Source organism: Chrysochloris asiatica, unplaced genomic scaffold (genome assembly GCF_000296735.1).
Source record: "Chrysochloris asiatica unplaced genomic scaffold, ChrAsi1.0 scaffold00212, whole genome shotgun sequence".
In the NCBI taxonomy this organism is placed as follows: Eukaryota; Metazoa; Chordata; class Mammalia; order Afrosoricida; family Chrysochloridae; genus Chrysochloris; species Chrysochloris asiatica.
In genome coordinates, this window is record NW_006408730.1 from 1,657,428 (window position 1) to 1,673,739 (window position 16,312).

At 37.3% G+C, this 16,312-nt stretch overlaps 1 protein-coding gene across 5 annotated transcripts in view; it reads left to right on the plus strand.

The window, feature by feature from the left end:
- Positions 1-16,312, plus strand: part of MAP2 (microtubule-associated protein 2) — a 93,662-nt gene that overhangs the window by 18,112 nt on the left and 59,238 nt on the right. For all 5 annotated transcript variants that reach the window (XM_006872737.1, XM_006872735.1, XM_006872736.1 and 2 more), the window contains exons 2-3: positions 12,959-13,072; positions 14,995-15,072. In XM_006872737.1, coding sequence (XP_006872799.1) covers positions 12,959-13,072; positions 14,995-15,072 — 192 coding nt within the window. The remainder of the gene's footprint in view (positions 1-12,958; positions 13,073-14,994; positions 15,073-16,312) is intronic.

A 16,312-nucleotide genomic window follows, 5' to 3' on the forward strand; every position in this document is an offset into this window, starting at 1 on the left:
TGGAACAGCTGGTAGTTTCGAACTGCTGACCTTGTGGATCGCAGCCCGATTTGTAACCACTATGCTACCAGAGCTCCTTATGTATAAAAATGTATTTGTTGTGGTTGTTGTTCAGTATCCTTAAGCTCATTCAGACTCAGAAAAATCAGTATAGGGTTTCTAGGAGGGTCTAGTGGTTTTGAAGCACTGACTTTGCAGTTCGTAGTTCAGTGCATATTCTACAATTTCTCACCAAGACTCCAGGAGTTCTGGTAGCATAGTGGGTATGAGTCGGGCTGCTAACCTCAAGGTCAGAAGTTCAAAATTACCTGCATTTCCACAGGAGAAAGACAAGGCTTTCTATTCCAGTAAAGATTTACAGCTTCCAAAACCCTATGCACGGTCATTTTGAGTTAGAACCGAATCCACAGCACACCACCGTATATATATATATGTGTGTGTGTGTGTATGTGTGTGTATCGTATGTATGTGTATATATATGTTTATATAGACACATATATGTACAATCTCACTATAAATCAGACTGACTGAAAGACACTTAACAGTAATTTTTTTAACTTAAAACAGTAAAAGTTTAGAGATGGTTCCTTTATGATGAAATTAACTGACCAGGAAAGCATTGGAAAAGTCAGGGTAAGTGAGCACTCTAAAAGTTATCTATTATCTAATAGCTAAGAAACACAGAGATGTCAGCTTGAGGACTAAGGTGCACCTGACCCAGGCCATGGTATTTTCAATAACCTCATATGGATGCGAAAGCTGGACGGTGAATAAGGAAGATCGTAGAATAATTGATGCCTTTGAGTTGTGGTGTTGGAGGAGAATACTGAAAGTGCCATGGACTGCCAAAAGAACCAATAGATCTGTTTTGGAAGAAGTGCAGCCAGAGTGCTCCTTGGAGGCCAGGATGGCTAAGCTTCGTCTCTCCTACTTTGGACATGTAGTCCGGAGGAAACAATCGTTGGAGAAGGATGTCATGCTGGGTAAGGTGGAGGGTCAGAGAAAAAGAGGAAGACCTCCAACGAGATGGATCGGCCAGGTGGCATCATTGATGGCTTCAAGTGTGGCAGCGGTAGTGAGGTTGGCCCAGGATCGGACCTTGTTTTGTTCTGCTGTGCATGGGTTCACTATGAGTCGGTTCCGATTCAATGGCACCTGACAACAACAACAAAGAAACACAAGGGTACTGAATGACTTTATGTTCAGTCCTGCATAAATGAGCGCAGTGTAATAGTTGGCCTCAATTGAAAATGTCACTGAGTTGTCCTGAAAACAGAACTGAAAAATGCATGCTCTGATAACAAGGTAAAGGGTTACTTCACTCAGAGGTCCTGACCCAAAGCCTTCACTTATCACCGAATTTACTTGTTTGAGTTATGTCACATGAAGCTGTTCCCTTTATTTTGTCTTGTGACCGAGCACGTTTTTTTTTTAAGCAAAAGCTATTAAAGAATAATAGAAGGATGGCTCAGAAATAACTTTGCTTCTCATTTTTCTGTTTTTTTTCCTCCCTTAAGAATTTCATTTTTCAGAATGTCATAGTTTATTTCATTCCATTTTGGCTTCTCCTAGGGTTGTTAAAACTTGGTACTGTAGTTTAAATCATCAGTTATAATTTGAAGATTCTAAGAAACTACCATGGGTATTTATTAGCAAATTAAAGTATTTCAAATCCTTTCAGGAGCTGCTAATAAAAAATTTAAAGACTACAGATAATATTTTACATAGCAACAAATGACAAAAACAAAATAGACAGTTATGAAAAATGGACAGCTACTTATTTTTAACATCCATAGTTCATGAGAGACTTGCTACGAAGAAAGGTTGACGTTGTATGCTGTTTTTGGAAAAGTGCTCCAACAGGGCACCTAAGCAATTTGTAGTCATACAGAAGTCTTGTTGGTCTCTCCACATGCTGATGGAATATACACTGTGATGTATTATTAGAAAGGTGATATCCCATCATGTAGTTCCTATAGTTCATATGCTTCTGGATCACAAGGCCTCTGAAATTTACTAGGAATGAGATGGAAGGTGAGACAGAAGCTGAGCTGGTGATTTTTACCATTTCATTATAAGAAAACATAGTTCGCCTAGAAGAAAGATCTCAGGTAGTCATTAGTTCAGATTATCCCAGGTTTATAGAGAGATTATATTTAAATAAAAAGTTTACTCCAGTGATAATTTTTGGAATCTAGAATATTTTTCCATGGTGCATCATTTCTGCTGACTCAAGTGTCCCTGTGTTTTTGTAAATGTGTTGTTAAATGTTGTCTAGTCAATTCTGATTCATAGTGACCTGTATAGGGATTCCAAGGAGCAGCTGTTGGTTTTGAACTGTTGATCTTGCTGTTAGCAGTCTAGTGCTTATCCTACAGTGTTACACCAGGATACCTTTGTAAATATTGCTGTTTCTAATTCATAATGACCTTGTATGGGGTTTCTGAGGCTGTAAATCTTTGCAGGAAGAGAAAACCTCATCTTTCTCCCAGAGAGCAGATGGGGGCTGCAAAATACTGACATTGTGGTTTACAGTTCAGTGCTTATCCTACAAAGTCACCACAATCCTTTTTGTAGATGTTGTTGTTGTTGATAAGTGCCTTTGAGTCATTCGGAACTATTTTTATGTCTTCTTTACCCCTTAGTCACTCTTTTATAAGAACAAAATCATTCAAGCTCACTTAGTTATGTTGATTTGTTATCTTCATATTAACATTATCAATAATTCCACTGTCTGTGTGTCTTTGGCAGTGTGATAGGTTTCAAGACTTAACATATAAATGTAATTCAGCTTCTCACGAGTCTACAAGAAGTAGCACAGTACTAATGGTTTGGGCAATATGCAAAATTGAGTATTCTAAAACTTCATAAGTATTTATATCCTCAGTGCCTAAAAGCTTATAGTCAGTTACCTTCTTGGAGTTAAGGCAGTTTGAAAATCTCAGGGGAGTGGATTTCCCAAGAAACTTCTCTTTCTCAGTCAAAGATCAATAAAATATTATAAGCTGACTGAAATGATCAATGTTTAATTTATAGGTTGATAACAACATGAATATGTACAGAGGCCTACATTAGTAAACTCCAACATCACCACCACCAAACTTTTAACTTAGAACATACATTTAAAACTTCTCTTTAATGTGTTATTCTCCCCATTTCTAGCCATGTCCTTAAAATTAGAAGCAAAAGTTTCCATATGGTACCATTTCTGATCTATGCTTTTAAAACTACTATTGGCTTCATAGTATAGTGTGCTTAACCTGTGGTATGCTTCTACTGATAGTCTCAATTTGTGGTACCTCCTACCTTAACTAAGCTTGAATGCTTGTCTAATGATGTTCAATCTATAAAGACTTAATTTGATTTGGTTGGCTATTAGTGTCAACAAATTGTGAATTTAAGCACATAGAACTGAGGCTAAAAGAAAAAGAAAAAGGTGGAGGAAGAAGGAAAATGCTTTGAAAATATACACAGTATTTTAACTGTAGCATAATCAGTTTGCAAATGCATTTCAAAAGAGGGCCTTAGTGTGACTGTTGAGTGGTCTGCCCAAATGCTTAGTCACTTACAAGCAAAAGCTAAAAGCATGCCCTTCAATCAGAATGCCTCCCTTCAAACACACTTTAAATGTAGGCACACCATGTCTTACTCATCTTTGTATTCCTCATAATGACTCAGCATACCTCTATTATCTATGTTGGTGTTGTCAAGTGCCATCCAGTGCATAGTGACCCTGTACAGGATTTCCAAGGAGCATCTGGTGGGTTTGCACTTCTGACCTTGTGATTCACCGTCCAGTGCTTATCTTACAGCATCACACCAGATGTTCATGTTAATGTTTTGTTGAGTGCTATCGAGTCGGTTCCGACTCATAGCGACCCTGTATAGGGTTTCTGAGGAGCAGCTGGTGAGCTTGAACCCCTCCAAACTTGCAGTTCAAACCAACCTTACAGTCCACAGCGTCACACCAGTAGTCTATGTTGTTGTTGTTGTTGTTGTTGTCAGGTGCCATCGAGCCGGAACCAACTCATAGCGCCCCCATGCACAGCAGAACGAAACAATGTCCGATCCTGGGCCAACCTCACTACCGCTGCCACACTTGAGTCCATCAATGATGCCACCTGGCTGATCCATCTCGTTGGGGGTCTTCCTCTTTTTCTCTGACCCTCCACCCTACCCAGCATGACATCCTTCTCCAACGATTGTTTCCTCCGGACAATATGTCCAAAGTAGGAGAGACGAAGCTTAGCCATCCTGGCCTCCAAGGAGCACTCTGGCTGCACTTCTTCCAACACAGATCTATTGGTTCTTTTGGCAGTCCATGGCACTTTCAGTATTCTCCTCCAACACCACAACTCAAAGGCATCAATTCTTCTACGATCCTCCTTATTCACTGTCCAGCTTTCACATCCATATGAGGCTATTGAAAACACAATGGCCTGGGTCAGGCGCACCCTAGTACTCAAGCAGTCTATACTGGGTACAAAATAAATTTTTTTCAATTTAAGTATTCCATCAGAATGGAACTTTGTGGATTCATGATTCTTTACCTTATGTACATTTTCCTCCGTAAACTAGCTTTACCTCAAATGCAGTCATGCCCTAAACTAAATTCAGTTAATCTCTGTATTATTCAGTAAATCTTAAGGAGAAAACCTGACTGACAGGCAAGGTTCTGCAGATGCACTGTTGGTCAGAATGGCCACTAGATATCAGTAGGACTCTGACTACAGAGAACTTGCCAAGACTGACCTCTTGTAGGAGTGCAGAAGTACCAGGGAAACAAACAAGCAACAAAGGCAATGTGTTGTTTTAATTTCCTTCATCATCAGTTGATTACAGGAAATAGTTTCAGAGAAACCACTCACTCTCCAAGTTAAGCAAGGCGTAAAAGCAAGGAACTTTTCTTTTTTTCCATGCTTTTGGAAGTGTATCTAGGGTATTTGTTTCGAAGAGCTCTTTGAACTGCACAGTGTTTTCCTTGTTAACTAGTTTCCAGCAGCAGCAGCAATTAACACCAGTTTCCTAGGCAACCATGCCGTACCCTACTGAGAAAAACCTTTTCTTGACAGGAGAATTCTGCCTAAAATTATTTTGTTTTCCTTCTTCGTGAGTGTAAGGTAGGCTAACTTGTCATTTCTTTTAACACACCATTATTATGCCTGTTATTCTTAAAAGCAGAAACATTTACTGGCTTTTATATTCCATATGGTTGAATTTACTGTCAATGTCTCTTACTTCCCTCTCAAGAAGAACATAAAAGAAAACAAAAATATGTTCTCAGGCATCTGCCACCTCACTTGGATTTCTTATTCATTCTAATTGGTGAACCTTTGCATGTTCAAGTAATTGCAGCTGGTCCTGATGCAAACCCAAATGGTATGCATTCAAAATCAAACTTATGTGTATGCCAATAATGTCAAATAGTGCTCAGAAGCAAGTTGTCATCTTCCAGAGTTTCTGAGAAAACGTCAACACCATTATTTTTATTATAAATCAGTCAAGCAATGTTAATAGATTAATATAACACAGTGACTAAGCTAAAAATATAAGGCTGACTTAAAATTTTTGACATGACCCTAATAGACTACTGAGACTGTAAGACCATGTCAGTGCCATGAAAAAAAAAAAAAAATCAGAGTTACAACAGTTATAAATTGTTGAGTAATATGTATGACTGTAGAGTAAAATGCACTTAGTATGCATTTTATCATTTTAGTTTCAATAATAAACCACAGGAGCTTACTGGTTATCTTATAAGCCAACATTCAGGCAATGAAGTATTCACTGTGAAAAATGGCGTCAGCATCTCAATGTATGACAAAAATTTTCAGGTCTTATCTACATTTTGTCAATCAAATAATGATCATAGACAAAGATTGTAACAAAACAACAGGAGCACTTAAAAACTGGAAATAAATAAGTAGGTGGGTGGGTAGGAAGATGGATGGATGGATGGATGGATGGATAGATGCCATCAAGTTGACGCCGACTCTTGGCAACAGAGCAAATGTTGTCCAGTTCTGTGTCATCCTGATGAGAGTCTGTTGTGTCAATACATTTTATTGAGGGTCTACCTCACTCTCGTTGGCCCTCTGCACCAAACATTATGTTCTCCTCCAGTGACTGTTTTCTTCTGATGATATGTTCGAAGCAAATAAGTCAGACATTGTTCTGTTGTGTTCCCTACGGTTTTCATTGGCTCATTTTCTAAAGTAGATTGTCAGGCTTCCCTTTCTTTTCTGTCTGTCTTTGGAAGTTCCACTGAAACTTGTCCAGCAGAGGTGACCCTGCTGGTATTTGAAATATCAGTGGTGTCGTTTCCACCATCACAGCAACACACAAGCTATCACAGTAAAACAAACTAGCAGATGGGTGATGAAAAACAGTGGTACATGATTTGAATAAGTACTTGTTATATATTGGTTAATTTAATTATCAGAATACAACAATCTGATGCTTAGAGAGATTAAGTCACGTAACCTAGGACATGCAGCTAATAAGAGATGGAAGCAGAACTTGATGCCAAGTTTTCTGAACCAGAACCTGTTCATATATAACATATTTGTACAATGCTGTACAAATGACAGTGTTATCTACAGAGGACAATAGATTCCCATTCTCCATTATTTTGCCATTTTTCCCATCTGGAAAATGTGTTATTATGTAGATTAAATAATGCTGCCAGTAAACAGGCGCCTAGGATAGCAAAGCAACTTGTTTAATACCTTTACATAACAATACTCATTACTTATATGATAACTTTTGTATATTATCAGGTAGCTTTCTGTGGGTAAGAGCATGTTTCAATGAATTTCTCTTTATTTCATGTTTTCCCACCAATATATTTCATCAGTACTAAGAAAAAAATATGAATATTTCCAGAATTCAAATTATCTGCTAAAGACTACTTTGATACTTCTTATACCATAGCATAAATTTTCAAGACAAACTTAACTTTTTGTCTTCAGATATTTGACTGTATAGTAATATCTGTTACCTAGGTTATATATTTAAAGTCTTTTATTCCAAATGGGAGTCCTGATGTGGCTCTGTTGGTTAATGTGCCTGACTGCAAAGCTGTTTGAACTGCAAGGTTGGTGGTTCAAGCTCACCAGCTGCTCCTCGGAAACCGTATACAGGGTGGCTATGAGTCAGAACTGACTTGACGGCACTTAACAACAACATTCCAAATCACCCTATGATTAGTAATGTCTGTAGAAGTTACAAGATGAATTTATTTTAAAATCACTTTTAAAAGCTGGATTATATGAAGAAGAAACTGGCGTTGGACTTGGAGGAAGACTCATTAACTGTGATATGCAGATGATACAACCTTGCTAACTGAAAATGAAGAGAACTAAATATATTTACTGATGAAGATCAAACACCACAGTCTTCAGGATAGGTTGAACCTCAGTGTAAAGAAAACAAAAATCCTCATGACGACACCAATAAATAACAATGATAAATGGAGAAAAGATTGAAGTGGTCAAAAATTTCATTTTGCTTGGATCCACCATCAACTCCAGTGGAAGCAGCAATCAGGAAATCAAAGGACTTAATTGCATTCGGCACATCTTCTGCATAAGACACTTTAAAGTGTTCAGGAGCAAAGTTGTCAGTTTGAACACTAAAGTGCACCTGCATCAAGCCATAGTATTTTCAATCACCTCATGTGCACATGACAGTTGAACAATGAATAAGGAAGGACCATAGAAGAATTGATGCATTTGAGCTATGGTGTTAGAGAAGACTATATTAGAGGTACCATGGACTGTTAAAAAAACAAACAAATCTGTTTGGAAAGAAGTACAGCCAGAATGCTCCTTAGAAGCCAAGATGGGCAGATATCGTCACTCATACTTCAGCCATGATGTCAGTAGGGACCAGTCCCTGGAGAAGCGTTCTTTTGCTGTTGTTGTTAAGAGCCATGGAGTTGGTTACAACTCATAGCATCCCTGTATAGGATTTTTAAGGAGTGACTAGTGAGTATGAACTACCTTGTGGTTCAAACTGACCTTGTGGTCCAATGCTTTATCCCACAGTGCCATACCCTCCAGAAAGTCAGCAAGCAGAATTCTTTGAACATCCTAAAAAAACCTGTTGCCATGTGTGATCTTTGTTCTTGATTGGTCCGCTTTTGCTTTGGACTGAACCACTTGCACCTCTTGATAGCCATTGCTTTGATAGTGCGCAGTTTTCAAGATCATAATGGTAAAGTGTTGTTTGATTTTTCATTACGATCTTTCATAAAAATGCTTCAGTATGTTGATACCACTTGTTTAAAATTCCCATTGAAAACTCTGCTCTTGGTTACAGCAGATCTGAGTGCAACATTGTTGGCACCCATTAAGCCGAACCCTTTCTCAACTTTAATTTTCCATTTAGAATTGTGTAAACTAAACCAATTAAGATATCTGTGACTTGGCTGTTATTCCTGCTGTTAATCATCAGTCCTCTTCATTTAGGCCACAAACAAAATTGATTGTTTCCTCACAAATTGATGTGGATGCTCTGTTTCTAAAGGCTTCATCGTCAAAGTTGTCTTGTTCCTTCTTAAAATGAGTTATCTGTTTATAGATTGCTGATTTCTGTGTGGCACTGTACCAATAAACCTTTCATAAAGTAGAAGTGATTTCATTATTCTTCCATGCAAGTATCACCATAAATTTGATGTGTGTTCTTATTTCAATATTAGCCAAACTCATGTTGTTCTGATACAGGCTCTTTTCAAACTAATGCCTTAAACTTCTTAGTGTTTCAAACTAGATCTTGTTCAAATATGTTATAACAAGTTAGTACGAGTTTATTTTGATACTTTTTAAAAAATCCATGCATAGTTTTTTCATAATATGTACTCTGTGAACTTTTTGAAGCCCACTCATATTAATTGGAGTCCTGGTGTGGTGCTGTAGGTTAGTGCGCTGGACTGCAAAATCAGTTTGAACTACAAGGTCGACAGTTCAAGCTCACCAGCCACTCCTTGGAAACCCTATACAGGGTAGCTATGGGTTGGAACTGACTCGACGGCACTTAACCAGAACAACAACAACATATTAATGTTATTGCATTCTCTTCATAATGAATAAATGTGATATGGTTTTAAAGATTTTTAGAATATCTATGAGCTAGAGAAAGATAACAATCCTTTTCCTTTAAATCATTTACATTTTATCTTCCCAGGGTTTTGTAGTCAATGTCTTTTTAAAACTATTTTCTTGTGATTTGGGTGGCAGTATACAGAGGAAATTAGGTTTCTATTTAAAAATTCTTACAGATTTGTTCCAGGCCACTGAATGCAATCCCCACAACCTACCAGTGCTCATCCTGCTTCCTCCCAGTGTTTTCCATTTTCATTTGTCCTTCTTTTCATAATCTAGTTCACACTGATCCTGAATAATGCTTATCATCATGAATACACATTTGAGATATCCTCGTAGGGTTCAAATCAGAGTATTCCTGCACGTCAGCATAAAGAACCATTTGAATTTTTTCTGGACTATGTTAACAAAATTGTAAAATATGTTTTAAATTAAATCCAAAATGAATTATTTTGTTTCACTCTGAATTTATTTCTAGTACAAAAATTAGTTTATTTTTGTGTAAATACTTTTAAAAAACAAAGTACCATCCATACAAAATTGATAATTATTTTTCTTTGGTTCTGTGTTCATTTGGTTAGCTGCAGAATGCCAATTACTTTTTCATTTGCACCAGTATGTTGTTAAGTGCCGTTGTGTCTGTTTTTGACTCATAGCGAGACCCTGTATAGGGTTTTTAAGGAGCAACTGATGAGTTTGAACTGCTGACCTTTTCAAACTGATGTTGTAAGAATCTTTGTGGTAGCAGAAAGCAACAGTATGTGTATATATGTCTGTGTGTGTGTGTATTTATACATATGTTGTTGTTGTTAGGTGTCATTGAGTTGGTACCAACCCATAGCGATCTTATGCACAGCAGAATGAAACCTGCCCAGTCCTGGGCCAACCTCACTACTATTGCCACACGTGAGCCCATTGATGCTGCCACTTGGCCAATCCATTTCGATGGAAGTCTTCCTCTTTTTCTCTGACCCCCAACCTTACCAAACATGATCTCCTTCTCCAATGACTGGTCCCTCCTGACAATATGTCCAAAGTATGAGAGACAAAGTTTGGCCATCTTAGCCTCCAAGGAGTACTCTGGCAGCACTTCTTCCAAAATGGATCTATTGGTTCTTTTGGCAGCCCATGGCACTTTCAATATTTTCCTCCAGCACCATAACTCAAAAGCATCAATTCTTCTACGGTCTTCATTATTCACTGTCCAGCTTTTGCATGCATATGAGGTTATTGAAATACCATGGCTTGGGTCAGGCGCACCTTAGTCCTCAAGCTGACATCTTTGCTCTTCAACACTTAAAAAGGTCTTGTGCAGCAGATTTGCCTAATGCAATACATCCTTTGATTTCTTGACTGCTGCTTCCGTGAGTACTGATAGTTGATCCAAGAACAATGAAGTCCTTGACAACTTCAATCTTTTCTCCACTGATAAGAATGTTGTTTATTGGTCCAGTGGTGAGGATTTTTGTTTTCTTTACACTGAGATGTAATCCACACCGAAGGCTGTGCTCTTTGATCTTCATCAGTAAATGTTTTAAGACCTCTTGACTTTTAGCAAACAAGGTTGTATCATCTGCATATCGCAGGTTGTTAATGACTCCTTCTCCAATCCTGATGATACGTTTTTCTTCATATAACCCAGCTTCTCAGATTATTTGCTCAGCATACAGGTTGAAGAAGTATAGTGAAAGAATATAACCTTGTCGCACACCTTTTTAAATTTTAAACCATTCAATGTTCCTGTGTTCTGTTCGAACAACTGCTTCTTGGTCCAGATACAGATTATTCATGAGTACAATTAAGTGTTCCGGAATACTCATACTTCACAAGGTTGTCCATAGCTTGTCATGATCCACACAATCGAAAGCCTTTGCATAGTCAATAAGGCACAGGTAAACAACTTTCTAAGAAGCTCTGGTAGCGTAGTGGTTATGAATCGGGCTGCAAACCAAAAGGTCAGCAGTTCGAAACTACTAGCTGTTCCGCGGGAGAAAGATGAAGCTTTCTGCTCCCGTAAAGATTTACAGCCTCGGAAACCCTGTACAGGGTCGCTATGGGTCGGAACCGACTCGACGGCACTTAACAGCAGCAACAAACAACTTTCTGATATTCTCTGCTTTCAGCCAAGATCCATCAGACATCAGCAATGATATCCCTCGTTCCATGGCCTCTACTGAATCCAGCTTGAACCTCTGGAAGTTCTCTGTAAATGTATGATTGTAGCCATTTCGGTATTACCTTTAGCAAAACTTTACTCGCATGGGATATCAAAGATATTGTCTCATGATTTCCGCATTGCGTTGGGTCACCTCTCTTTGGAATGTGCCCAAATATGCATCACTTCCAATCAGTCAGCCAGATAGTTATCTTCCAAATTTCTTGATAGAGAGGAGTGAGTGCCTCTTGTGTCGCCTCGCTTTCTTGAAACATTTCAGTTTTTATTCCATCAATTCCTGGTGCCTTGTTCTTTGTCAATTCCTTCAATCAATGCACCTTGGACTTCGTCCTTCAGTATCATTGGCTTTTGATCATATGCTATCTCCTCTTGAAACGGTTGAACAATAACCATTTCCTTTTGGTACAGTGACTCTGTGTGTTCCTTCCATCTTATCTTGATGCTTTCTGCACCTTTCAATAATTTTCCAGAGAATATATACATACATGCATACATACATACATACATACATACATACATACATATTGTTTTTGTTATTAAGTGCTGTTAAGGTGTTTCCAACCCATAGTAACCCTGTATAGGATTTCCAAGGAGTGGCTGGTGCGTTTGAACTGCCAGACTCAAACAACTGTAGAATCCAGTGCATTAATCCACAGTGCCTCACCAGGCTGCATATATACATACGCGTGTGTGTAAGAGAGTGCTAGTATGATACTGTAGGAAAAACACTGTAGGATAAAACTGAAAGGTCAGCTTGAACCACAGAGTCAGCAAGGAGTTTATATCCAGTCACTCCTTGGAAACCCTATACAGAGTCTCTAGGAGTTGGAACCAACTCGATGGCATTTAACAACAACAATAGCCTGTGTGTTAATGTAGTGGTTACATAGGATAAGCATTGGGTTACTCACCACAAGATTGGTAGTTTAAGCCCACCAGTTTCTCCATGGGAGAAAGATGAGACTTTTTTGCTTCGGCAATGATTTACAGCCTAGGAAACTCTATACAGAGTCACCATGAGTGACAACTAACTTGACAGTACTTAAAACAGCGTGTGTGTGTGTGTGTGTGTGTGTGTGTGTGTCATGTGCAAGTAGAAGAAATTCTATTTTACTGTTCTGGGGAAGCCTAAAAGTGAAAAACACTTTCTGGTGTGGCAATGTGGGTTAATGTGCTGGACTGCAAAGTCAGTTTGAACTGAAAATCAGCACTTCAAGCTCACCAGCTGAGCCTGGGAAACCCTTTACAAGGTCACTATAGTCAGAACCCACTCAACGGCACTTAGCAACAACAACATATTGTATGGTGGAATCCTTGTGTGATGCTGTGGGTTAATGTGCTGGACTCCAAAGTTGGCGTGAACTGCACACAGTCGTCAGTTCAACCTTATCAACCGCTCCTCGGAAACCCTATACAGGGTCACTATGAGTCAGAATTGTCTTGATGGCATTTAACAACAACAGCATGTGGTATGGTGATGTAAGATAAACGCTGGACTGCAAACCACAAGGTTGGAGGTTCAAACCCACCAGTCAATCCTTGGAAACCCTATACAGGGTTGCTGTGAATTGGAACTGACTCACAACACTTAAAAGCATATTGTTTGATTACTTTTTGTTGTTGTTGTCAACTTTAGACTACCCCTAACCATTGTTTCTTTTGTTGCTATTTATTACAGAGGAGGTGTCTGCAAGGATAGTTCAAGTAGTCACTGCTGAGGCTGTAGCAGTCCTAAAAGGTGAACAAGAGAAGGAAGCTCAGCATAAAGACCAGCCTGCAGCTCTGCCTTTAGGTAAATGTGAAGAGCCTCAGATCCGGAGCTGTATGAGTTGTGCCTGACTAAGAGACAAAGTCTTCATGTTCAAAGACAGACCATGTCATGTGCTTCTTCCTATGTGTGCTATTCATCAAAAACCTTTCTTGGGATACACTGGGACCTGTTCCAACCTTTATCAATGGGCTAATTGTGTTTTTACATTAATCTCTTTAATGGCAAGGTCATTAGACTTGCCTCTAAGGTGCCCTTAATTTTTCATTTCCAGACCACTGTGGAGGGTTATTAAAAGAATAAAACTTCTGCATTTTGATTTCATGATCCTCACTCATAAGGAACACATACTGATACTTTAACTAGAGATGATAATTTTCCTTTGTGATTTTTTTGGTGAACATCTATAAAATAGTTTTGGATCTTTCTCAACTGACTACACAAAATCTATGGTCCAAAATTTACTGTAATCACCAGGGATTTTGTTTCTCATATGAGGTGCTAATCTTCACTTGGTTCATTGCCTCACATAAAACACCTCAATAACACTCTCTCTCTCTGGGCCACAAGTAAATTATATAACCAATGCTTGCGAAGAAAAACACTCTGGCCATATACTTGCTATTCTATTCAATAAATGATAGCTAGATAGATTGATAGGTAAGTTGAGTGATCAATTGAAAGAAATGTATCTGTATATACACACAGACATGCAAGAAAAAAGAATCTCTTACATTCAACTCATAGTTTCATTTTAAAGAGAATTTATAAACCCAATGAGTATTAAGATTTTAAGGCTAAAATATAGTATATATCTACTGTCTTCACTAATGTAGCCTTGATATTTAATTTTCCAATCAGTATTCAATCACTTATTTTAAATTTATCAATGCAAAATGTTCTGCTCTTCCAGAATACTAATTTAAAATTTACTCAGTAGTTTCTGTAAATTGTCATTTGACTATCAAGTACTATTTTTCTCTTAAAAAGAGAGGGAAAAAATTAACCTTATAAAAAAGTGTTCAATCTTGTTTAATTCTTTTCTTTGAAATAAAATAAAACCCAAACTATTTTTTTTTTATTTGAAACTTTAAAATATGCCTTGCTTTAGTCCGTAAGACTAAGAAACTAAAAATTCACCTGCTTCCACTCTGAAATGGAAATCCACACAGTCTTTACAACAGCTTTAACCACTGACCATGAATGATAAAATTCCCTTGAAAATGCTTTACCCTGATATGAGAAGTCTTAAAAAAGGTAAGTGTCTTGAAGAGGAAAACTCGAAGTTAAATATAAATCATTTGCTTTGTAAAGCCTTTGTCTTTGGTCCTCCTTCAAATGATACTGAGGCCTAAAGTTTCCACTAGCACCTGGTTTCTGTTGGAAGGTTGCCAGAGTCTGTGACTGTTTCATTTTTTTTCCCTGAGAGTACGTATGAAAGAAGGACTTTGATATTAGATTCAGGGGACATAATATTGTTTAAAAGAAGGTAACTGTATGATCTAGGTAACACTTGTTTTCAAGTCAAGAAATTGAACAATAGTGAGTTCTAATATCTTTTTTTCAGTCAGATCCTAACTAAATTTCTTGTCCGTGTGTTTGTGCATGCTAAATAATGACAAATACGAAAGATTTTATAAATTGAATAAGATGATACAAATGAATGGAATTAACGATAGAATTTTATCAGGAATCGCTCATCCGTTATTATAGAGGAGTCTAAATAAAACCTTGACAAATATTAAATGCTATTCTTTTCTTTTAGGTTTTTCAAAAATCATGTGACTCAAGTAACAAGGCTAAAAATAAGTCAAGGACAGCTTACTATTGAATCTTTCCCTGAATTGCATAGAAAGGCCCTTTTACAGATGGCAGAACTGCCTACACATATAATGGCCTAAAAGGATTAATTGTTATATCTCATTTTCCCATTGTTTGATCTTTAGCAGCTGAAGAGACAGCTAATCTGCCTCCTTCTCCACCCCCATCACCAGCCTCAGAACAGACTGTCACAGTAGAGGAAGGTAAGGCCTATTGATTTTCAGGGTTGGTCTTCTGACAAAAGGTAAATTAGATGCATTTCTGAAAAATTGGACTTCTGTATGGGTCAGTTTGGGATCATGCTTGGGAGGTGACTATTTCAAATGGTCAAAAAGAATCCAAAATCTTAAAACAGGATATAATTATATATCCATATAAAATCAGAAGTAGAGAAATATGATAAATACAGAAAGGAAAAATCCACTTGATAAAGGTAAAGACAACTTCATATTTAAGTTAAGCGCATAACTACAAAGAAGTCGTTTATTTAAACAATACTTTGATAGAGAAGATACCGTGATGTTTGCTGTTAAGTACCTGAATGACAATAACAATAAATGTTATCCCCTTTTTAGTAGGTGTTATATTTATTGGGTGAAACCAACATTTCTTTCTGGAAGTGCCCCAGAGTTAACTCCTTTTTGCTCATCCTTGGATTGCCAAAACCTCCTCCAGGGTCTACCCCAATAAGTATTTAATAAATAAGTTAAGAAGTTAGTGAGTGTATCTGATATTGAGAGCTGTGAAGTAGAAACTTCTCTCCTGTGGAGACCTGGTCTTGTCTATGAGTCTAGTTGTGCGTTTACTCAACATGTATTGCTATGTTAGCTTTTTACTTCTCGTTGATTAAAACGGATTCCTTGAAGAGTATTTATTCCGAATCAAGGATGAAAGGCACTACTTGAGAGCAAATTATTATTCATTCATTCTCTGACTTAGATCAGTTTTAGGAAAAGGAAGTATAACAGTTCAATTGTTTCCACAAAATTTAGTTTACAAATACTAATAGTTTACAAATACTAATACCTGGAATTTAATATTATTCTATTGTGTTTTTGTTTTTCTGTTGTTGTCACTTCAAGATTATTACTGTGTTAAAAATAGATTATAATGTTTGTCACAGTATTATCTTTTCATAATTTATGAATATATTTATTGGGAATATTCTTTGATTTTCTAAATATAAATTATTAAACTGTATAGACTATCAACTCTAAAATAATTTCATTTTAAAGATACTTTTTTCTGGCTTTTAATGAGGTGGAGTTTTTTTTTAGTGTTTTTTTTTTTTTTTCTTAAATAGAGGCATTTCTCTAATTTCATTGCTAAAATGATGTTAAACAAAATAAATTATTATAAGGATAAAAGAAAATTTGACAAATACAATATAATATTCACTAATTATCACTTAATTCTCCTAGAAATGTGAGTTGATCTTTATAG